Here is a 24,030-nt window from a genome sequence, read left to right on the forward strand (position 1 = left end):
CTCTGAAGTTTTTATCATTTGAACGTGGGAGGGATAAAGATACACAGTGTGATAAGGCAGATGCCGTGGGCGAGGGGACAGGCTTCTACAGTCATGGCCAGATGCCTGGTTCAAACGCTGGCACAGAAGGTTGTGTTTATTTGACAATGGGATGCCGTGCAGTTAGATAAGGGTTAAGAGTTTTTTGTTTTTTTTTAAACTCTTAACTATTTAGTTTCTGTAGCCAAATGCACAAACTAGTATATTTTTCTCCACCAATTATTATTAGGACCCTTTTAGTAATGCACATTTTCGTTTTGATAAAGGCCTGAACTGAAGTGCAATCTGCACTTTTAGTAAACCCCCCAATCCCTATTTTTGTTAAGAAAAAAATGTTAACCACGTTTCCAATCAATAAAATACAAAATCCATAAACAGTGGGCAGCAGTGTGGAGTAGTGGTTAGGGCTCTGGACTCTTGACCGGAGGGTCGTGGGTTCAATCCCAGGTGGGGTACACTGCTGCTGTACCCTTGAGCAAGGTACTTTACCTAGATTGCTCCAGTAAAAACCCAACTGTATAAATGGGGAATTGTATGTTTAAAAAAAAAAAAAAAAAAAAAGTGATATCTGTATAATGTGATATCTTGTAACAATTGTAAGTCACCCTGGATAAGGGCGTCTGCTAATAAATAATAATAATAATATTTCAAGTTTGGTTTAGATCAAAAAATGAACTGTCACTGCAGAGGTTATGTTACTAGATGAAAGACTAGAACTATTTAAAAAGGAAAACACAAGTAATACAAACTACACGATTTAATAATAATAATAATAATAATAATAATAATAATAAAATAATTCAGAAAAAAACACCAAACAAGGTATTAATTGGGAACACAGGCACTTGAGATATTACACAGGAAGAATTGCTAAATAAAATGTTGTAACATTGCTGGGGGAGGATTTACAGAAACCCTGTAAACTTGTAGCCTCCCTCTTGCTACTTCGTCTCTGCAGTAAGAGTCTCGGTTATCTGTCTTTGTGCTCATCATGATCAGGGCGGAGAGAGATTTTCAAACTGGGTATGTGAACCACAGCCCAGTGACCTGGAGGAACTATGAAGTGGATGTGACTCAGCATTGAAAAAAAAAAAAAAACACACAACTATATATCAGGTTTATTTTAATAATCTAAACTGCGATCTAAATAATACCACCTTAGCATTTCTAAAAGAGCAGACTTAACAAATCTTATTACCCTGTATTTTTATTGTAAGCATTATGGGGGCAATAAAAAACAGCCCTAATAGGAAATCTCACCAGCAAGATCAATAGAGAAAGAGTGTTAAGATCTGCCTCGATCATTAAAAGACACCCCCAATGGCTTCTATCCTGAACAAGTTTTAAAGGCAACAAGGGGGGGGTTGCTCCTTGTAAAAAGGCTGCATTCTGTGGTTTCAATTCGACCCTTCCATGGAGGCTTCAAAACACCACTGTTCATTACAGCTGTGGTGCCAGATCTTCACTCTGGAGGGCTAAACACACTGCAGTTTTTTTAATAGGTTAAATTAAATCACGAAGGACTTTAGAGGGAGGGTTAATTTGTTTAATTAAACAGTTGCAGGTCTGTGGTTGGAACAAAGACTTGGACAGGAAGCGCAATCTTGCCCATCCCAGCAGGCTCCTCAAGAACAAGAGCACCCATTTGTCTCGAGGGAGGGCAAGATTTGGGCGATGAAGTATTAAAACTAGAAATATTTTAAATACTAATAATCTGTTAGGTGCAGCAAATGGTGCAAGAGAACATTTATATATATATAAAAAAAGTTCAGTGTTCTTTTATCGGTTTAGTATCATTTTACTTCTCTTTCTTCAATTGAAATACATTGTGCAACCTGCTCGTATTTTTAAATGAACAACAAAAAAAAAAAAGCCAGACATTTCACTACAGTGAACTGTTTTTTCGTGAATCATGGTTACAAAAATAAATGTGGCGTTATCAAAGAGGAACACAGACATTAGTGTTTTTTGGAGAACAAAGGACTGGTGTTCACAGCAGGTTTGATAAAATGGCACCACAGAACGGTGAAAACCCAAAACAGTGCTGCATTAGTTTTTGATTGAATCCACTCCCCCCAAACACACCGTGAAGACGTGCAACAGCCTTCCACTTGACATTCCAGATTTATTCTCTGTTGCTCCCAGCGTTTCCCCTTATTTAACATCTGTGCGGACAACAGTTATAACAACGTGCGATTGAAAACAAAAAAAAAATGTAGATATTAGATGGGAAAAAAGGTGCTGTGCTATTCGGAGAACAACAGTGGTTCTGTAACATAATGAGGAGCTAGACAAGATCATGCAGTAGCAAGTAACATCGTGGCTCTGGCATGAATTGTTTGTGCCCTACTCCTTAAAATAATTCACATTTCCATCCCCTTTTGTGAAGCTTCACTCAGATATAATGAAAAAAAAAAGAAAAAAAGAAAAAAGGGAGTAACTTCTCTGTATAAAAAAAAAAAAAAAAACTACAGGAATCAATATCAGTCCCTTTTTATACGGTACAAGTTTCTTTCCAAGTTTCCAAAGTCATTTTCTTTTGTGTGTTGGTATTTTAGATTTTTTTGTTTGTTTTTAGTTACGTGAGGAAGTCGAAAGGCGTGTCCCCACACTCCCATTGTTTTGTACACAAAAAAAAAAAAAGGTCTGCCTTCAGCTTTTAAAGAAAGCCAGTATTCCCAAATGTGTCATTCCCAGAATTCCGCACCCTCTCCCACACGGAATTCTCAAGATCGGCTGCGGTCTTCCGGATTTCCGACCAGCATCTTACTGTACAGCTTCTGCTGCTCCTCCTTGAAAGTGCCTTTTACTTTTTCCCGTTTCAGTCCGCCATCCCTACATAAACACACAGAAATAAATAAATACAAACATACAGATTTGAATACAGGTTTTAAAAACTCCTGTCGCGATACAGTAGGTTTTGATCTTACTAAAAAAAAAAAATCAATAAAAACACTTATTTATCTGAAACTGCACAGTGATAAACAGGATTCCCATTGCACTGCGGTTAGATCCATACCTGGTATTATGAACAGTTTAATAAATACAGGCGGCATGTTTGAGCGTGCTGCCTATACGTTGAGTCACTCCAGGTTTTACTGCGAGTTTTGATTAGCCACAAACCGCTAAGCAATGGGAGTCTGATTTCCTTCCTGGTGGTTACCCCCAAAACTTTTGCAGCAGCATACAAAACTTCAATATTCAAATGGAGCTGTAAATACCAGGGCACAGAAAATGCATGTGAACGTTTTTAAACCAATTAAAAAAACGGGATTAATGAGTCTTTATTTTTGTTCATATTTAGGATTTATGAGGATATACAGTAGATCCTAATACTATAATTAGCTATAATGATTATTATTTAAAATAACTAAGTTTTTGCCCAAGAGAGCCAACTTGTGTATAGTGTGTGTGTATAATATATATTATATTATATATATATATATATATATATATATATATAGACAGACAGACACACACACACACACACACACACATACATACATACATATGCCCTTGTATTTACAGCTCAATTTGGCAGCAGTGTGGAGTAGTGGTTAGGGCTCTGGACTCTTGACCGGAGGGTCGTGGGTTCAATCCCAGATGGGGGACACTGCTGCTGTACCCTTGAGCAAGGTACTTTACCTAGATTGCTCCAGTAAAAACCCAACTGTATAAATGGGTAATTGTATGTAAAAAAATAAAGTGATATGTGAAATAATGTATAATGTGATATCTAGTAACAATTGTAAGTCGCCCTGGTTAAGGGCATCTGCTAAGAACTTAAGTTCAAAGAGAGGATATCAGTTTGTATCGGTCCCCGGTATTGGAGATACATTTTTATTCAGCTCATTCATTAACCTTGCATGTTACCTTTCAGGGACCTCGTGTCAGTACGGTAGGTTATTGACTCACCACAGCAAGTCCACCAGACCGCCTTGCCTGGCGATTGCGGACTTGACTCTGTTTGCAAACTGCACCGCATCTTCTCCTTCCTGTGAAAAGAGGAACCCGAATGAGCACTGGGGTGGGGACGGGGCTGGAGTTTAGCACCGCGACATCCGAAGAACCAACAACCACACATTGATAGAATAGAAAGAGAGATAGACCTGGAGTCTGACTGTAGAAATATCACACCTTACAAAAAATGGTGCTTTTATAGTGTGCGATTTTATATATTGGTTTCCCTGTTCAGTTCACTATGAATTATTGTGTATCTGCTGCTGAAGCTGCCCGTTAGGTAATGTAAACTAACTGGAGAGCTAAGGATGTCTGGTTTGTGATCGACTGCATAGAAGAGAGAATGGAGTAGACAGACACCAAGAAATGTGATCTTGGAAGTATAAAATTGCAATTGCTTATGGCACGAGAGAGAGAGAGAGAGAGAGAGAGAGAGAGAGAGAGAGAGAGATGAAGGATTCTCAATACGGGACATTTAGTACTTGGAATTATAAAAAAAAAAAATGATATGGTTGTTTTAGGAGACAGGCATTTTTTTCTGAAGTTTAAGGACAGCGTTAAAACAAGTATAGACACGAGTCCCCTACAGGACTTAAAAGTTCTGTGAATCCGGTTTGGCGAGTACCAGTCACACACAGGTCTGTTGCCAAGGTGTCTCCAACGCTGGCAAACTCCAGAGTTAGTCATTACAGATCCGTATCAGCCAAGTGCCTGCCCGTTCAATAAAACACTGAGAGTTAAACAAACACTGTAATAAAACATTCAACGTTGTACTTAAACGTACCTACAACAAAATGACATACGTAAATACTGTGAAGTGCAAGTTAACATATAGAGTTTTGCCTTCAATCACAAAATATTTAGTTTTACAAAGTTAAAGAAAGCCTCATCAAGGCTTATGAAGCGGATGCTTATGATCTACAGTGCTCCAGTTTTGGTAACTCGTGTGGAAAGGATGACAGTGGAAAGCTCAGATTTGCCCATGTAAATAAGGCAGGATGCCGTTTTGACCTGCATGCAAATAACGGGTGTGGAAACCACTGCAAGGTCATTTCAAATAGAAAACAATGGTTTATTCCACCCCCCCACCCCTCCCCAATATTGAAAAAATACATTTGCAGTGTCCCACAATCGTGTTCAGTTTTTTTTTAGTTTTTTTTTTTATAGCAAGACAGATCAGAGAGTGAGGGATTGTTTAATGCTGACTTCCATCGTTCACTCTTCCTGACACTCCTCTCCAGTGCCAGTCTCCTCCCTGAAACCCTCTAGTTAACGTCACTATGAACCAAACTGCTGTAGCTCAGGTAAATCAAAATGTTAAATAATAATACTACAAAAAACAGGCTATTGCAAGACAGTGATATTCTTAAATGCTTAAGTGCACCCTCCCATTGAATTTCAAAGGGATGTTTGTACATCAGCAGATCAAGCTGTTTTTAAAACAGCAGAATGCAAATTCCACTATACAAAACTGTGTGGATCCTGGAAGAGTTGAGCAGAGCCCCTGAACCAACACCCTATACTTCAGAATTACAGCTTCCGGCATGGAAATATGACTCCCACTGCAGAGCAGTTTCACCTCCATTCCAGGTTTTATTACAGGCTTGATTAGCCCCAGTGTACAGGTAACAAGCTTACATGCGTCTTACTAAAGCAGGATCGGATCAAACCGCTATGCAACAGGAGTCTTATATCCATTCCTGCCTAGGACTGATTGATTTCCCTGGTGATGATCACAGACAGGTATCACACACACACCAGAAGAACTATACCGTTTACAGCCAATCCCAAACTCACCACTCTCATCGACAGATGCAGGTACCCTGCAGACGGCAGACGGTCACCCAGCTAAAGCCCCTCCAAGATCTCCCTCCTCCCTCTACCTCCCCACTCCGGTCAGGGGAGGCAGGTGCCACACACGCTGCATATGATGCATAGCCTGTCTAAAACCCTCGCTCCCCTCCCCTCTAACCCACCTCTCTGGTCACAGGGGGCAGGTACCACACGCTGCAGACGATGGCCCAGCTGCTCATCATTCTCAGGAGGTAACTGACCATTCCGAACTTGCTGCTGTTCCAGAAAGCGTCTCCAAACCGAGGGTCATACTGGAAGAAAGACCAGCCCAGAATAAAACGGCTGCTGCTCGTTCATCACCACACCATGTAATAACACGAACATCTCATGTACAGCTCTGGCCAAAAGTTTTGCAATCTCCCAAAGCGGTACGAATTACATACCGCTTTGTAGTTTTCCCCCATATACTTGAAACAAATTGAAAACATTTCGAAATCTAACATGAAATACTGAACTACAATTACGGCTTCCGGCAGACTTTGACATCATTTTGTAGTTTGTTTGATTACATGATATTAAATAAGATTTATAGTTTATTTTTTATTAACGTTTCAATCCTAAAATTCTAGATGATGCAAAACCTTTGGCCATAGCGGCATTTCAAAATTCAGCTACATTAACTACAGTTACAACACCATGACATTAGGAAATACTAGGAAGTGCATGTTAAAAGTTTCATCCTCAAAAAAAAATCTTAGAAACAACACTATATATTTACAATTAAAAAGAGTTTTCTGACTGTCGATACTCTCAAGCTTACTTTTTATTTAGTTATTTTTTTAATTGCTTGGTAAAGCAATATTTTTAGGCACCAAGAATTAGTGTTGGTTTCAACCAATCGAAGGGGCATGCTGGAAGAAAGCCCGGCCCAGAAGAGATGAAGAACTACAGAATGAGATCATTCGACCCGTCAGCGCCCGCCCGCTTCCTGTGCTGGTAGCTGGGTTAGCGCCAAACTTCGTCATCAAGCTGGCAAGAGGTTAGTCCGATTTCTTTCCACAAGCCTGAACGACAGTACGCAGATAATCCTGTAGTCTACCTCCTGCTTGATTCTGCAACTTCCGAGTCATGCCTACCTTAATGGCCACTGGATACATTGTCGTTCCGATCTCAAAGCTCCCCTTCTTGAACATCATCACAGAGGTGTTGTTGATGCAGGTCCCTGTGCAGAAAACCAGACCGCTTTTCATTTTAAAACAAAAAACAGAAGCCTCGTTCATTTACAAATAGTATGAATAACCTCCTGCTGCTGCAGGTGGTAGCGGAAGCCTGGCCGTTTAAAATAACAGGAGTGACTTTAAAAGGAGCGTAAACAAACTGGAAGGCCAACCAAGCCTGTTTTCTAATGAAGTACAGAACACACCAGGAATCACGCGTTAGTATCAACATTGCTGTAGGAGAGCATCACAATGGGGGTATATGGAGGCACTGGCATCTTCCTTTTTTTAAAACTGTTTTTTTAATACCAACACATCACATAAATCACTGAAAGCTCTCAAGAAAGGAGTGGCACTCTTAGTACTTGATTAACGAGGTTTATGGAAGCAAGGGAAGTTTAAGCTGCTTTTATAAACTCTTACAAAACTTCAGTGGAAACCCTGTGCATAACTAATCTTCAGCACTTCAATTTTAACACACACACACAGTGGATACAGAACATTGTAATTAACCTTTGTAAGTTACTGACGGCTCCAATTTGTTTTACATGGCGTTGGGGTGAATGTCACAGACATGCTTGTTTTTATTGACTCCATGCAGAAGAGCTGCAGCCTTTTCCAGTAACGCAGCGTTTTCACTCACCTTCTGGGAATATCAGGATGGGCAGTTTGGTTTTGTCCTCCACGTGGTCACTTAACCTGAAAAAGGCAGGAGATGACAGCTGATAAAAAGCATGTTATCTAGGAGGGGAGCATCTCAAAAGCACGGCTGCTAGCACCTTCCAAAGGACACACACAGGAAACGAGACGCCCCGCAGCCTGCCTAGTAAAATTCTGCCGTGGTTCAACAAATCAGCATGGACTGATAAGCCTTCGCTTGCAGGGTGATTGAAAAAGAAAAGCGTTCGCACGCCTCCGCTTTCTCAATACTGCTTTATAAGAAGCTTACAATTAGCTTAACGAACTTTGTGTTGTCAAAAGTTGCTTTAAGCACCACAGATGGCCAGGACTTTACTAGTTACAGAGTAAGTTTACAAATATATAAAGTAGACCAGGTTTTAAAACGTCAGAGGACCGTTGCCATGTGTTCGGCTGCGTTAGCTGTTCTGTGTACTGCAGGTCAAGCCTTTTCTCTTAAGATGGTATAAAACCCAGTAAAACTGCAGCAAATGTGCTGGTGACAAGTTTCAGTAAAACATGCAAAAATACAATACATAAAAATAAGAAATAAATACAGCATTTTTTTTTTTTTTTTTTTTTTTTAATGATCAGCCTACTTCAGATTGATTACACTAGAATTTCACTATTGTTACTGCTACTTGCCCGGTGTACGATTTCTGACTTTGTGCGCTCATCTCGTGCCGCGGACACATTTCATCAGCACAGCGCCTTTACCTTTTGGCCACAAGGTTGCGATCTTTAACCTCGGAGCGCTCGAACCAGATGTGCGGGCACGCCTTCACCATGGATCTCTGAATGATTCCCATTAACCCCCCGTGGACCTGCCCCACCTGAAACATAGACAGACACACACACGGTCAAACCTGCTTGAAAAAGAGAGGTCTAAAAGCAGGGGGCAGCATTGCAAGGCTGCAGAATAGCGTCGCACAAGCACACAATTTTCTTCAAGTTCTTTGGGAGCCGTGAGGAATGTTCTCGTGTCACATCAGCTGCCGCCGGAGACCCTGATTATCCTCGTCTAACAGTCGCTGTGGTCCATTCTCTGGCAGGTAATGCTTGCTGTGTTGGGCTGTAGTGCTTGGTGTGCTGTGTTGGGTGGTAGTGCTTGGTGTGCTGTGTGAAGTGTGGTGTGTTGGGCTGTAGTGCTTGGTGTGCTGTGCTGGGCGGTAGTGCTTGGTGTGCTGTGTGAAGTGGCATTCTCTGTGTTGGGAGACAGTGCTTTGTGAAGGGAGCGCTGCCCCCTGGCACAGCTTACCATGGCGTAGCAGCCGTCGCTGGCCAGTATGATCACGTCGATGGGGGAGGTGTGGTTCGCAACGCAAATCCCTCCGTTCTTAGGCTTGTTCTCACTGCAATACAAAGAAATGGACATGGAGAGAGAGAGAGAGAGAGAGAGCTTTTCCTTTCAGTCTAACTCTTATTGAACAGAGAAAATACCAAACTCACTTGAGTTCCTATAAAATACCTTTTTTTCCCTCCCCTCGAAACATGAGTTAATTCAATATGCATTTAAAGTATGTCTCAAAATCTGATGAAACACTGTGCAGTAAGCGATAGGTGTCAACAACTGTAAAGTTTGAAGTATTCTTGTTTCGCTGCTGGATCTACTGCAACAAACAACCACACATTCATACACAATGCAAAGCAAAAGTATTTCCTGTGTCTGACCAGTAGAGGGCACCAAAAACAAACCAAGAAAATCCTATCTGTACTACACAAACTTAACAGCAGGGGTCACCCTTCAGCAAATCATCCACTGCTCTGCACAAAAACAACTGACACACACCGGGACAATTGTCCCTCCACAAGTTATATACTCTCTTGCTGTTGCTTCATCCCCACCCTCCATCCCAGAAAAACTTTTTTTTTTTTTTTTTTTAGCATCCCAATATGACAGTAAAGAATGTGCCTTAGGGCGTTTTCCTTTTTTTTTTTTTTTTTTAATGAGCTAAACTGTTCCAAGGAGTTGTACATTCCATTCCGAATCACATGTGTCATCTGGTGCTACTCCTACTCTGTGCCACCGGCACACGCTGTTTCTGATTGCCGATGTACGTGTATCAGTTTCATACATCATACATTCTGAAAGAGAACTATCCCCACTGCCCACGGATCAGGTGCTGTTGGGTCCACAACTGGAATAGAATCCTGCAACAGCTGAGAGTTTAAAACGTTAGCGAAGTGAGAAGCGTTTAACATTCTGTCACAAATACTTTGGTCAAACACAGAGTAAGCCTTGGTGTTTACATAGTAGGGAGTGTACAGTGTAGGACAGTTCATTTCCTAGTCAATACTTCTTCCATTTGAATTATGCAAGCTGTATACACAAACACATCTTCCAGTAGTTCAATAGTCATGGATGGCCTCCAATTATTAACAACAACCACACCCAATAGGGCAAAGTCTAAACAGGTCGCATTTACTACAGTTGTAATTGAGCAATTTGTAATTAACGGCAATTGCAATGTAATTGTAGCTGAACATTGGCACAGCTGCGTAACTAATTATGCCATCAAACTGACCGATTGCAGTTCGACTACACCCTGGTCATTCAATCACTAGTCTTGTGTTGTCAATCACTTTTGGTGATCCCCATTTGTTTGACAGTAAGTTACATAGTATGTTTCTGTATTTGTACCCAGGATTACTGCTTGGTTATTTAGGGTAAACATGTTACTTTTTTAGCGCAATTGTAATTACTGCAGCAGAACTGTAATTGAACAAAATAGCATTGTAATTGCAATTTCAAACAAACAATTCTGCTGTGACCAATTATAATTGCCCCCCCGGTCTGCAGTTTAGCATCAAACGGAAGCCAACATCCTGTCTTCACAGTCCCGTTACTGGTTGTGTGAACCATGTGGAAAAGCCGCAGACACATTTTGGTGACCCACTCAATTCAACCTCCTGTTGCTGTTTGTCCCTGGCAGTCACTCGCTCGTTGTGTAAAAATGCACATCACTCTAACCTGCGTGCATTTTACGTGACAGGCATTTTTATGGAAATAAATTGATTTGTCAGTTTATGTTTGTCAGTAAATTAAATTTGCACAAGACTGTCTAAACAGTCTACCAGTATCAGCAGGGATGGAAAGACGACTCCAATTGCACAGCAGATTGCTCCATTCCTGGTTTTATTAGGAGTTTAATAAGATACACCCGAGCTAGCTGCATACACAATGTGGCTAATCAAGCTGGTGTTAAAACCTGGAATGGGTGAAGCTGCTGTGCAATAGGAGTCTCATTTCCATCCCTGATCTGCATCAGACAAACCAAGTTTAAAGGACCCTGCACAACACTACAGCAGGAATAAACTGCTGAGGAAAGCCACGAGGGCAGACAAGTCACAAGCGTCTCCTCACTCACTCACTAATGCAGGCCACGTGGCTGGTTCCTGGCTCACAGCCACGGCTGTCTACAGTATCCCAGCCAAGGGAAAAAAAATTGTCAAGGTAAATATAGGAAATATCTGAGAGGCAGCGGCAACAAGGTCAATAACAGTGTATGGAGGAAAATAAATACCAGGGAGGCGGAGATCAGGGCTGGGTTACATCCTGCTTAACGCACACCACTCAGAGTTTCATACTACTCAGCATCTGATCACGCATACCTATCAGGTATACAAGTAAGACTCAGATTGCGTAGCGATTTCATCCATTCCTGGTTTTACTAGTAGTTTAATAAGACACACCTGATCTTGTTACTTAGACACTCTGTGGCTAACCAAGCTGGTATTAAAACCTGGAATGGGTAAAACTGCTGTGCAATAGGAGTCTTATTTCCGTCCCCGAAGTATGTTTTGAGAACGGTAACTCAAGGTGATCTGTCTAATTTCCACCCCTGTATGTGGTGCAAAATGAATTACAGAATGGGAAACTGTTTGTAAATTAATTTGACTCCCAAACAACCGAGTTACATATTATATCCATGAAGTGTTTTTAAAATAAATCTTCCTGATCAAAATTCAGAACTTAGAGTGTTTTTTTTTTCCTGCCTGTAAAAAGCTTGCTTTCTAAAACCATAGTGAACAAAAACACAAATATATCCCCTTCTAGAACCTACACGATTCACCTGTACCAGTCACACACACTCACAGAGAGAGTCATAAATATCTACTTCGCCCTCCAAATAATAGCTTACTGTTCTGACATTGTAGTAATAACTCCCCGGTCAGTTGTCAGAAACATCACTCTCTCCAACCCACCCCCCCCTCCCCGAGCCTTCCGTTCCTAAAATACAAAATCAACAAATGTTTAAAATTCCGGTTTTACATATTTCCTTACGCACCTCCCCGTCTATTAAATAAAAAAAATAAATACAAAGTTTTTGCAACATTTGTGGTTCTGAAAATGTAACATCCATATACAATTAACTAATCCATATAAATTACATGAAAAGTCCATCTCGGGCTTTGCTCTTGTGGTTTACGATGTCACGGAACCTCTTGGTGGAAGGTTTTTTCCTTTCGCTCACTGCAGCACACTGTTAGCACTGTACGGTCAACGGGCATGTATAATTAACAACCAACAGGTGACAGCCTAAAATAAGACAAACACCCTCATTCCTTCACAAACCCATCAGTACCCACTAAACAGGACTGTCTAGCCTGTAACCCAATACCTGCGACACACACACACACACACACACACACACACACACACACAAGCAGGGCGTGCAGAGGCTAAATGTGCCCAAGCAGGTGTTGGATGCTGTCACTTTGTTCAGTGTCCCCGAGCTAGAACTCTCCACCTTCAGCCAACAATGAGCTGGGAATGTTATTCCAGTTGAACTGGTAGCCCAGGCTGACACAAGCTGGCCCTCGAGCGAGGAGACTCTGCGATGCAATGCGGAGTGGCTCACCTGTCATGGTAGGTAATGATAGCAGTCAGGGCTCGCACACAGATCCGGTAGCACATCAGATGGACTTTTTCACTCAGGAAGTTTTTGAATCTGCAACGCAAGAGACAAAAAGGGGAAACTGAATTTCTTCATCCATACGGAAATGTTCTGTACATTTTAGCGATGAAGTACAAATGACGCAGCTGTCGGAGCGGAAAATTGCGCATCAAGTGGATATTGCAAAACTACCTTAAAATGAATAGGTCTCTCTGCAGAGGCTCTGTTTTGTATCCGATACAAGATTTGCAAAACTAATTGCCAATCATATAGCCAGGGTGCCCCACAAGCCAGGCACCATGGGTAGAATTGTCAATGTTGATCGTTCCTCTGTTTCTTTCAGGTGTGAAATGCCTTTACGCAAAAGAGGAACAACATCCTAAAAAATAGGCAGAATATATGACATTGCTTACGATGCCTGACTAATGGGAACCCACAAGTATATTGCCTCTTGATATTCCATGCACTTACCTCCCATTCGGCAAAATCCCCACCATAGTAGTTCCAACCACCAAAAGTCCCACTCCAGTAAATGCCAGAGTCACTCTGCAAACAGAATAACATGCGTGTGAGCGTCACGTTTCACTGCGCTCAGACCTGCGCGGCCCCGCAATCACTCAGCTGGACGTGGATTTCATCTACAGCCTTCTGCGCACTCCACTCACTTCATGACCTTGTTGACAGTCCAGTTTGTTTAACCCAAAAGTCACGACCCTGCAACTGCAGTCATTTTCAGAAGGTGATACAGTAAATGACTGAGGCAAATGACTTAGGAAGCATATATATATATTTTTTTTTATGTATCAAAGATGTTTTTTTTTTTCTTTCTGATCACTGACTATACAGAACTACATACCGTATCTGTTCGTATTGCTTCTTTGCACGAATTCCAACAATGTATTAACACATGTATCTAGTTGTCTCAGCCCTTTGTTTATACAGATACTGGACTCTAGCAGCATCCCAAACCCCATCTGATTAGTAAGTGCTCAATTATCTAGCCCCTCTGCCTTGAACCTATTAGAGTTAATCAATTGGGGTTAAAACCAGCTGCATCCCGTCTCTCTAATCCTCCAGACTCCCAGATGGCAGGGCGATACGCACACATTTAGCCAAGAGACACGATACAGGGTTAGGAACTCGCTCCAGTGCTGTGGTTCAAAACTTCACCTTGTTCAGGTGGGTTACTGAAACGGCCAGGCAGGTACCAGGATTTTGAGCAATCAGGTGACTCTGAACTGATCGCACGTCTCTTCACAGCACGAAGGAGTCTAAACCTCGCGCACATGCAGCATCAGATGAAGACCAATGTATTTAACAAACCCCTCGCTCCTGATCATTCAATAACACTTAATTGAGGGCGGTTCTCTGCATATCACACAGTTTCTACTGCTGAGAACTCAAGGGGTGCGGGGCGGGGGACGGACAAGACTTTAATTACGCCCCTAGATTGCACAGTAGAAATCAACTCCCAGCGGTGTTTGCCATGCCAGCTCAGTTGCACAGTTTAAAAGAGAACATTTGCGTTTCACCTCTCTCACAGCGCAAGGGGTTTGACTTTAACGAAATCACACCAAGAAAACAAAGGCTGCCCACAACTGGTCTTACAGGGCAACAAAACTTAAGTTTAACAAGACCCCAAAACCTGCACTTGAGGCAACAATTCAGCTTCTCTAAGCCTCCTCAGCTGAGCACACTAACTTCACAGTGCTGAGTATGGAGGACGGGGACTCAGGATCATATAAAAGGCTGAAGTTTTGCAATCCCGGCTGGAATTCAGCCGGCCGTGCCAAGTATCCATATTTGCACTGACAGACCTTCCCTTGTTAAAACGCGGCTCTGTGTGCTTAATGGAGCAACGGGAGAGTTATCTCATCGGCACGCTGCAATTGGGCAATTGAAAACAGAACGTCATCCTATTAATGGCTCTGGAAGTTGGCAAGCCTTGCTTGTCCTCGGCAGAGACATGGCTAATAGAGCCAAAACCTTGGCGTAGAAAACGCTGCTGCTTCTGCGGTCATCGTAGAATATCCTTTTTGCATACAGCACACAAGGCGTGACCAAGCAGACTCAAAACTGCGCTTCGGAAGCGTAGCATTCAAAACACAGCTTCTAGAAAGATTGGTTTCCATCCAGCTTTCAATGGGTTTGTTTTTAAACTGAAAACGGCGCACCTCCAATTAAAAGTAAAACAGAAAAAAAAGATGTTGTTGACAAGAAGATTGCAAAGCCCAACAGTGCAATTAAAACAGTGTTGCTGTGTTTAATCCTCTAGATAATGTACAGTGATTATGCAGCTATTGGTGAACCAAGGTTAAATGCCACTGGCCTTCTTGTCTCAATGACAGCTGAAGCAGCTGCTCTAGTTCTCCTTTACTGTAGAACCCATTGCCAGAGAACACAGAGATCGAGCGCTGCAGGGATGGAAATAAGACCCATTGCATAGCAGTTTGACCCATTCCTGGTTTTACTATGAACATAAGACACACCTGAGCTTGTTACCTATACACACTGTGGCTAATCAACCTTGTACTAGAACCTGGAATGGGTGACACTGCTACGCAATAGCAGTCTTATTTCCATCCCCGAAGCACAGTTTTAGAATGGTAACCCAAGGTAATCTGTGCAATACTTTGGAGTAAAACGGACTGTCCCTTAGATTGGGCTTGCAGTGTCCGATCGGCAGACCCAGACCCCTGGAATTAGTCGGGCTCCCAGACAGGGAGAGCCCCACAGAGGCAGGTGTGCCTCACCTGAGAGGCAGCAGGAAGCAGTATCGGATGAGCAGCCCGAGCCCCCACAGCACGGTGAGCCTCAGGCTGATGTGCTGGAAGTTGTAGTTGCTGCGGGTCAGCAGGTTCCAGGACTCGAGCTCCTCCGGGGAGAAGCGCTTGGTCACCTCGTCGTCCATGATGCTCTCCACGCCCTTGCGGCAGAAGTAGAAGATGTCGCTCATCTCAAACTCGGGGCTGCTCAGGTCTTTGCTGCTGCCGCTGCCCCGGATCTCTTTGATCTCCTCCTCCAGGGACATGGGCTCCTTGGCAATGATGCCTGGGGGGGGGGGGGAGAGCGTCAGAGGCGTTACACCACAGCCTTTAAATATCACGCTCAACTCGCCTCAATAAGGCAGCATCATTCTTGCTGTGGAGTCATACTTGTGGCTCACTCTCGCACCCACACTGCCTAAACAATGCGGTCAACACAGGCTGAAACCATGCGACAGTCATTCACTCAGTTTTCAATTTAAAAAAAAAAAAAAAAAACACGAAATTGATCACACATCTTTTAGGAAGTCCTTTATAGCAACCAGCTCTTCAACTAACTCAGGGCTTCTCAAACTCGGTCCTGGGGACCCCCTGTGTCTGCTGGTTTTCATTCCAACCGAGCTCTCAATTACTTAACTATACCCTTAATTGAACTGATTTGCTTTAATTAGACATTTTTACTTGTTTTCAGCTCTTAAACAGTTGCAGTTCAAGTTACTTATCAATTGTTATAGCTAACTTGAAATCTGCAACAGTTTAAGAGTTGAAAACAAGTAAAAACGTCTAATTAAGCAAATGATCTATTAGCTATGGGAAACACCAGCAGAACAGGAAGGGTTTTGTGAGTATGTGGTGCTAATAAGAGGTGAGAAAACCAGTTTGAAAAGCATCAAGAGCAGACGTGTCTCGGTGTCACAAAGGGCCACATTTAAATATTGTTTTTCTTTGCTGTGCTGGTTCAGTATGACTCATGACACTAAACAGGAGTGCTTACCGTTGGTATAGGGTTTATAAAGGAGGTGTTTTTTTTCTTTGGCTCCCCTCTCTATCCTGAGTGTCGCCCACTGGAAAGAAACAGACAAACACAAAGCAGCAATTATGCAGACAGGCTAAAAGAATCGAATCTATTCAGTCTTGAACAAAGAAGACTATGCGGTGATCTGATTCAAGCATTCAAAATCCTAAAAGGTACAGACAATGACGACCCAGGGGACTTTTTTGACCTGAAAAAATAAACAGGGACCAGGGGTCACAAATGGAGATTAGATAAAGGGGCATTCAGAACAGAAAATAGGGGGAACTTTTTTACACAGAGAATTGTGAGGGTCTGGAACCAACTCCCCAGTAATGTTGTTGAAGGTGACACCCTGGGATCCTTCAAGAAGCTGCTTGATGAGATTCTGGGATCAATAAGCTACTTCACCAACTATGCTACCCAGCTCCTGGTCCAGGCCCTGGTACTCTCCCGCCTAGACTACTGCAACTCCCTCCTGGCTGGCCTCCCTGCGTCCGCCACCCATCCGCTCCAGCTCATCCAGAACTCTGCTGCCCGCCTGGTGTTCTCTCTGCCTCGCCCACGCTACTCCACTCGCTCCACTGGCTCCCGATCACCGCTCGCATTCAGTTCAAGACTCTTGTACTAGCCTACAGGTGCCTTGACCAGACTGCACCCAGCTACCTCCAGACCCTCATCTCTCCCTACACCCCCACTCAACCTCTCTGCTCCGCCTGCACTAGAAGACTAGCTCTACCTCTGCTACGCTCCCCTGCCTCCAGAGCCCGCTCCTTCTCCACCCTTGCTCCACAGTGGTGGAATGACCTTCCTACAGATGTCAGGACTGCCCAGTCCCTGACTATATTCCGGCGCCTCCTCAAGACTCACCTCTTCAAAGAGCACCTGTAGAACTCCTCTGTTTGTATCCTGGGACACTATCACCCTTCATGTAAATGTGCTTTACTTTGCTCTTATCTGCCCCTATTTTACTGCATTTAATCCTGTACTTCAGAATACTGTAATCTGCCAAGTGTTTAACCTGTAGTACTTTGTATTTAATCACATCCTGATGTAACTATCACTATTTAATCATACCCTGATGTAACTATCACTATTATCTGCTGTATTATTGAATTGTGGTTTGTCACACTTGTACTTTGCTCGAACAAAAGTTATTGTATTTCTTATTGTATTACTTGTACTGTAACACTTGAAATGTATTTGCTTACGCTTTTAAGTCGCCCTGGATAAGAGCGTCTGCTAAGAAAGAAATAATAATAATAATAATAATAATAACAACAACCAAACGAGCAAGATGGGCTGAATGGCCTCCTCTCGTTCATAAACTTTTATGTTCTTATTCAGAGGAGAACCCATTCCCAGGGCACAGTCTACCCTAGATCTCTCCCTCTCCCTCTCTCTCTGTTGCACCAGCTAAAAAACTAAGCTCAAAACATGAAGCCTCTACAGGTGCTGTGTAAAAGCAAAGTTAGTAAAGACTTATGCAATAACAAAGCACTTAGAACTTCTGCATAAATAATAATAAAGGTCACACACAGTGAAGTGGGATTGGTTAAAAGAGTGCTTTTGCCAGGGATAGCAGAAAACAATACACACCCGCTGCCTGGCACCAGAACACAGACTGCACAGCCAGAAAAATAACATGAGCCAATTACAAACACAGAATCAAACCCTTGCCTGGCTCTTACTGATAATCACTATAGACCCCGTGACTACCAAGAGGAACGACCTCTACTGGTCTATTGACAATGCGATCAAGAGTTTTGATATTGTTTTTAATTCACAACACAGAGGAGCTTGCTAGGGCAAATGCTCTGCACCGCTGCATGAAATGCAATCAAACGATAAGCTGGCAAATAAATAAAAAAAGTGATAACAAATCGACAGAGACAGGAAGAGAGAGGAGCGAGAGAGAGAGACACATTAGAGTGGTGTGGTTTGCCTCTTTAGCCTACTCTTTCAGCAGCAAGTACAGGAATGGAAAGAAGACTCACTGCTTAGCAGTTTGATCCATTTCTGGTTTTACTAGGAGTTTAATGAGACACGCCCGAGCTCGTTGCATACACACTGCGGCACACTGTTGCATACACACAAGCTTGCATTAAAACCTGAAATGGGTGAAACTGCTGTGCAATAGGAGTCTTCTTTCCATCACTGAAGTACGTTTTCAGAACGGTAACCCAAGGTAATGTGTACAATACTTTGTAAACGGACTGTCCTTTAGATTTCAAAATACCCAGCCACGTGACGTCTTCCTCTTCATTGGATGTATTCTGTAATAACATATATGCCTCTTCCCAAGCAGCGCTGTAGCGGCTGCCCATGGGGCATTTATAACTCTGTTGACAGTGTTATGGCAGGTGTTTCAAAGTTCTAAAGTCTTGAACTGAAGTTTCCAAGGAGCTGCAGTCTCCATCTAAAAATAGCAGCTTAAATATCATTCTCGGTTTTAAAAAAAAAAACACTTTGCATGGACTCTTTCTAGAATAACCCTGTCTAATGTATTTTCAGGTTTTAAGTTGCTTGTGACCTGCTCAGCAAAGTAGTTTCAGAACTCAAAGCACAGAGGCATTAGTCCGGATCAGCAGAATTCAAGCCTGTCTTTTAAAACCAACATTCAGCCAGATTATTTTTCGCTGAACAGTACTGTACAGAACATTTATGGGAAAGGGGCGGGATGGGAGAGAAGTAAAAAAAAAAAAAAAAAAGAAGGACGTAGATGAATTTCCAATTTTACTTCACAGGATTGCTTAAATTAACTTTTGGTTTAAATTTAGAAAATGTCTTTATTCAAAACTATTTAGGAGCTTGACCATCTCTCCCCTGTAAAATATGAAAACGTTGGCCATCATGGCTTCAAGCTTCGCAGGTCTATAAATGACAGGAGAGGCTAGCGAAGTACAGAACTGCAGCCCCACCGGGACGCTCACAGCAGCACAGGAACAAAGTGCAGCGAACCAGACGTTACTGGAGCAAACAGCAGGGTCTTAGAGCTGCACGAAACTGTTACTGTTTTCAGATCAAGCTCTCCACAGGTCAGGGTCAGTGGTGTCGCTCGGGCTAATTTACCATTCCGAGTGAAACAAGTGAAGGAACGAGACGTCTGCGTTTGTGTGGATTGCTGTTCTTCACAGAGCGGTCATCACAAACCCAAGCAGCTCTTTACTTGTTTCACATCTGAATGGTACCTTAGACCCATCGACACCCATGGCCCTCACCCGACTGTCAGCGCCCGACTTTCGTGGAGAGCTTATCCGAACAATCGTTTCACGCCGGTACAGTCTTTAAAATTCACGTTACTCCCAGCTATGATTAGGAACCTGGTTCAGTATTTTGGGAAAGGCATGCGAGGAGGCTAGCAATGCCAACAGTAGGCTGGATAACAAGCACAGTACAATCTGTCCTCCAGTGCCACATGGCAACCACTATACACAGAGTAATCTGAAGCTTGCAACTGCATAAAGACTTCAACTGAAACCTTCATCACAGATTGAAAAAAATAAAAAGCCAATGCAGTGTGATTCTCAACGCTGAGGAGTGCAACAGTAACACAACTTGACCAAGGCACCAGCAGGAAACGCTCCTCTAAATAGGTTTCTTAGAAGCTCTACCTTCAGGTGTTGCAGGAGCCTACAGGAGTAATTCAGGGTATGAAAAACGTTTGAACTCTCCACAGGGTCAGGGCCACTGGTATTGATGGGGCAGCTTTACTATTCCAAGGGACACTGCTGAAGAAACAGGCTTGGGTTTGTGTGGGTCACTGTTCTCTGCAGAAAAGCAGCTGTTTCTTCACGTGTTTCATTTGGAATGGTAAGTTTAGCCCAATAAACCCTAACGACCCTCACCTGATTTTCTGTGGCGTGCTTCATTGGAATGATCAGTTTGTGTAGCGCCACTTGGCAGCTGTAACTGATGCATTATTTATTCGGGCAATTAAAAGACGTTTTTGACCGTTTTGTTCATGCAATCCATGCTGAAATCATGCCGGTTGCAGTTTTGTATGTAGAAATCCTAAAAGAATTAAGTTCGGTTCTTTCACACGCGTGTTCACGTTTAAAACAAAACCCTAAAACGCGGTGGTGTTTTACTGAAGGAAAGGTCGCTGTTCTGTGCTAATCTTGCGTTGTTTTTCAGTCTCAACAACGCCATTGATCACTAATGTAATAAAAAAAAAAAAAACAACTTAAAAATCCATGTCGCTGAAATTGAACGCATTCGATATTTTAAAACCTGATCACACAGAAGAATGCTGACTCTATTAAAACAGAACAGGAATATTTTGTCTACAGGGCAGGCAGCCTCACTCACCTTGAATATTTTAAGCAGAGTTTTCATGTATAATTTTCGGATGCCTAAGGAGACTCCGAAGATGGCAGGGACGATTATAAAAACCAGCAGCAGAGTAAACCAAACAGTGAAAGATATCCCCAGGAGGATGCAGATCAGACTGTCGAACGGGAAGAGGTAAAAATCCATCTTCACGCCTTGAGGAAAATCAAAAAATAAATAAATAAAACCACACTCCAGAGTCTCGGAGGCCAGGAAGCAGTAAGGAATCTTCCAAAGCAAGGGTCCAATCAAGCGTATTCCTCCCCTCCAAACACTACCGTCTTAATTTTCGCAAGCGGTGATTAAATAAAGGCTTCATCAAGACGCTTTATTTATTTATTTACAAATCTCTCTTGTTCCAGCAGGCAACCCGTATCAAATCCATCTAGAACGAAGGTGTTGACGCCAGTTTCTCCCAATGTGCGCAAGACGTGGCAGTGAGCAGACCGTGAAACTAACACTAACATTTTCATAAACGACGCAAAATCAGTGTACCCATCCCACTAGGAAAGGCAGCCCTATAGGTCCGGTACATTATTATCTTGACTGCTGATGAGAATCTCCAGAACGTCCTTGTGGAACTGTAACAGAACTGACACCGATCTCTGATCCGGATCAGTCGTTCTAACTTGGATCTCTGGAGAAGAGTGCCCTAGTATGAACCTCAAAATCAGGTTTACAAGACCGGCAGCAGCAAGCGTAGGGGAAGCTGCAAAGGAGACAAGCTGCAAAGGGTTTGGATCTGAGACTTCCCAGCACGGAAATCCAGAAAAAAAATAATGCAGGAGTCTTTCAGCAGAGAGGTGGTTGGCAGAGTATGCCCTCCTTGGGCTGATGGGTTGAAAGCTAATGGAAGATCTGCGGTTGAAGACTTTCCCCTCTGTGTCTCCCTGCTGGACTGCTCTCCAGGGAACTTCACAGGGATGCTGGATCAACATAAAGGATCTAAAGTGGGGGGAAAAATGTAAGAAAGTTACATCAGAAAGTTTGTTTATTTATAAGAGACCTGAAGGGTAAAAAAAAATTAACAACTCAATGGGCTGTTTTCAGACTGATCATAAAAGTTTGGGAACGAAAATAGGCCCTTGTTTCACGTCTGAAAATGTTTGTAATTAGTTCAGGATCATCATAAATCAATTCTAGATTATTAAGGGGACTTGACAGTGTATAGTTTTATACAGCCAACGTTCGTACATGACCAGCAGCACGCCAGTAAGTAAACATAACGGCCCCGGAGTCGAGTAAAACTTATCTTTCACAGATAAGGATTATCTGTCTCTACCACGGCTGGCTGCCTAAAACTTGGAAAATTTTGCTGTGTGTGTGCCCCCCCCCCAAAAAAAGCTATATATACATATATATATATATGAGAGAGAGAGAGAGAGAGAGAGAGAGAGAGAGAGAGAGAGAGAGAGAGAAACATTACTGTTTGTGTCAGTCGCGTAATAAATAAAAAGTCCACAAAATAGTGATACGTAGCAAACTAATATTTTGTCTGAAGAGTGTACTTATAATATCGTGTATATTCCCATTCAACAGAAACACACACATATATATATATATATATATATATATATATATATATATATAAATAAATTTGAGACTACACAATTCACGTGTTGAGTTTTATTTATTTCAGTTTTGCTTCTTGTTTTAGAACTTTAAATAACAATAATAGCAATATAAAAAGTTGACTGCAAAAAAAACAATGTGCAGCTGTCGAGTTCCCTTCCTGTCTGCCCGGGTTGTTGTGAACGGAACACCACGGCCAGCGCGGTGCAACATGTTCCCTGTCCGTTTAGTTCCGAGCGGTACTGCAAAACTGATCTGTAGCTCATATTATTAATCGGTCACAAAAAAAACAAACAAATACGTATAGCTGAATAAATAAATTTCCATCCCCGGTGATGATTCGGTTAGTGCAACGTACTTACCCATATAGCAAGTCGCCCCATCCCTTTTTTCTAGCAACAATATATCTTTTAATTGATTATTTTACTGGCAGTGCGAGTTTGACTTCGCATCTCACTCACGCTGGCACGGTTTTATATACAGTTTCTTTTAAAAGAGAAACGCTCACCTCGAATTCAGGGTTGTTCTGCTCCGCCGGGCAGAGGCTCCCTTTGTTTGTCGGAAGCTCTATTTTTACATCATAATGTGACACTCGCGGGGCCGCGCACTGCAGCGGCGCGGCCATGTGCATGTGACGCAGCACCGCCGGCATGCGCAGGGTGTAGAGACAGGGTGCCAGCAGTGGTTTTTTTTTTTAGCATAAGGACATATTTTTCTAATTGCAATATGCAATTCACAGGAATCTATTGCATGTGTATTTTCATAGGAAATGTGCTTAAAGTTAACAGGAAGATGCAATTATCAGGTATGCAGTTAATTGAAAATTCTTAAACGTCTCAAATTAGCCTACGGTTATATTATATCGGCACACCATGGCTAATATATATATTCACGGAGCAGCACAGCACGTAAACACGGCTGCAGCATTAATCCCTCTGCAACCAGTATTCGGCCCCCACCTGTGCCTCTCACTCTAATTCTATGCAGCACAGACTCTGTGGGCCTATTGGGGCTCTCATGCCAGCTGCACGTGATCTATAATGTTGTGGCCGGTAAAGTAAATCTAAAGTCTGGAGAAATTCTATAGAAATCAGTGGTCACAGCGCATCTGTTATCTTAGTAAAGAGGAAGGACTTGCACATTCTGAATAAATCTTAGGGGGGGGGGGATTCAGACAGGAAAAAAAAAAGAAAACTTTAGAAAATCCTCTAAAATTTAAAATGTCCTCTTTTCTAACCTCCAAATTGCCCTGACCAGAAAAGTAAAACCTCTAATTCTGGTGGGAAACCCGCTGTACTGGAAACACTGACTGCCATCTAGTGGTACAAAAAGGATATTGCTGCTCTAGAAAGAGTGCAAAGAAGAGCCACCAGAATTATCCCGGGTTTAAAAGGCATGTTGTATGCAGACAGGCTAAAAGAATTGAATCTATTCAGTCTTGAACAAAGAAGACTACTGATTCAAACATTCAAAATCCTAAAAGGTATAGACAATGTCGACCCAGGGGACTTTTTTGACCTGAAAAAAGAAACAAGGACCAGGGGTCACAAATGGAGATTAGATAAAGGGGCATTCAGAACAGAAAATAGGAGGCATTTTTTTACACTCAGAATTGTGAGGGTCTGGAACCAAGTCCCCATTAATATTGTTGAAGCCGACACCCTGGGATCCTTCAAGAAGCTGCTTGATGCGATTCTGGGATCAATAAGCTACTAACAACCAAACGAGCAAGATGGGCTGAATGGCCTCCTCTCGTTTGTAAA

The 24,030-nt window shown here is 42.5% G+C and overlaps 1 protein-coding gene across 2 annotated transcripts; it reads right to left on the reverse strand.

The window, feature by feature from the left end:
* Window positions 1–1,925: 1,925 nt before the first annotated feature.
* Window positions 1,926–22,934, reverse strand: LOC117968941 (glycerol-3-phosphate acyltransferase 4-like). Of its 2 annotated transcripts, XM_059008610.1 has the most exons (13): window positions 22,776–22,866; window positions 20,675–21,640; window positions 16,346–16,415; window positions 15,340–15,637; window positions 13,058–13,132; window positions 12,551–12,640; window positions 8,947–9,040; window positions 8,406–8,521; window positions 7,654–7,709; window positions 6,930–7,015; window positions 5,976–6,104; window positions 3,955–4,034; window positions 1,926–2,874 (listed from the first exon to the last, which is right to left on the reverse strand). In XM_059008610.1, exons 2-13 carry the CDS (start codon window positions 20,840–20,842, stop codon window positions 2,766–2,768), a joined length of 1,371 nt encoding a protein of 456 aa, XP_058864593.1. In that variant the 5' UTR covers window positions 20,843–21,640; window positions 22,776–22,866; the 3' UTR covers window positions 1,926–2,765. The 2 variants fall into 2 exon arrangements, with proteins under 2 accessions (XP_058864593.1, XP_058864594.1); XM_059008611.1 differs by lacking the exon at window positions 20,675–21,640 and having other exon boundaries at window positions 22,776–22,934.
* Window positions 22,935–24,030: the final 1,096 nt, after the last annotated feature.

The sequence above is a fragment of the Acipenser ruthenus genome, chromosome 37 (assembly GCF_902713425.1).
Source record: "Acipenser ruthenus chromosome 37, fAciRut3.2 maternal haplotype, whole genome shotgun sequence".
Taxonomy (NCBI): Eukaryota; Metazoa; Chordata; class Actinopteri; order Acipenseriformes; family Acipenseridae; genus Acipenser; species Acipenser ruthenus.

What these genes read in the sequence shown, in the direction of transcription:
- LOC117968941 (XM_059008610.1), bottom strand. Translation starts at nt 20,842, where the DNA reads ATGGATTTTTACCTCTTCCCGTTCGACAGTCTGATCTGCATCCTCCTG. An exon ending in GCGACGGCTGCTACGCCATG is followed by an intron (nt 8,522 to 8,946) that starts GTAAGCTGTGCC and finishes TCTATGTTTCAG; the next exon opens with GTGGGGCAGGTCCACGGGGG. An exon ending in TGTATCCAGTGGCCATTAAG is followed by an intron (nt 6,105 to 6,929) that starts GTAGGCATGACT and finishes TCTTTCTTCCAG; the next exon opens with TATGACCCTCGGTTTGGAGA.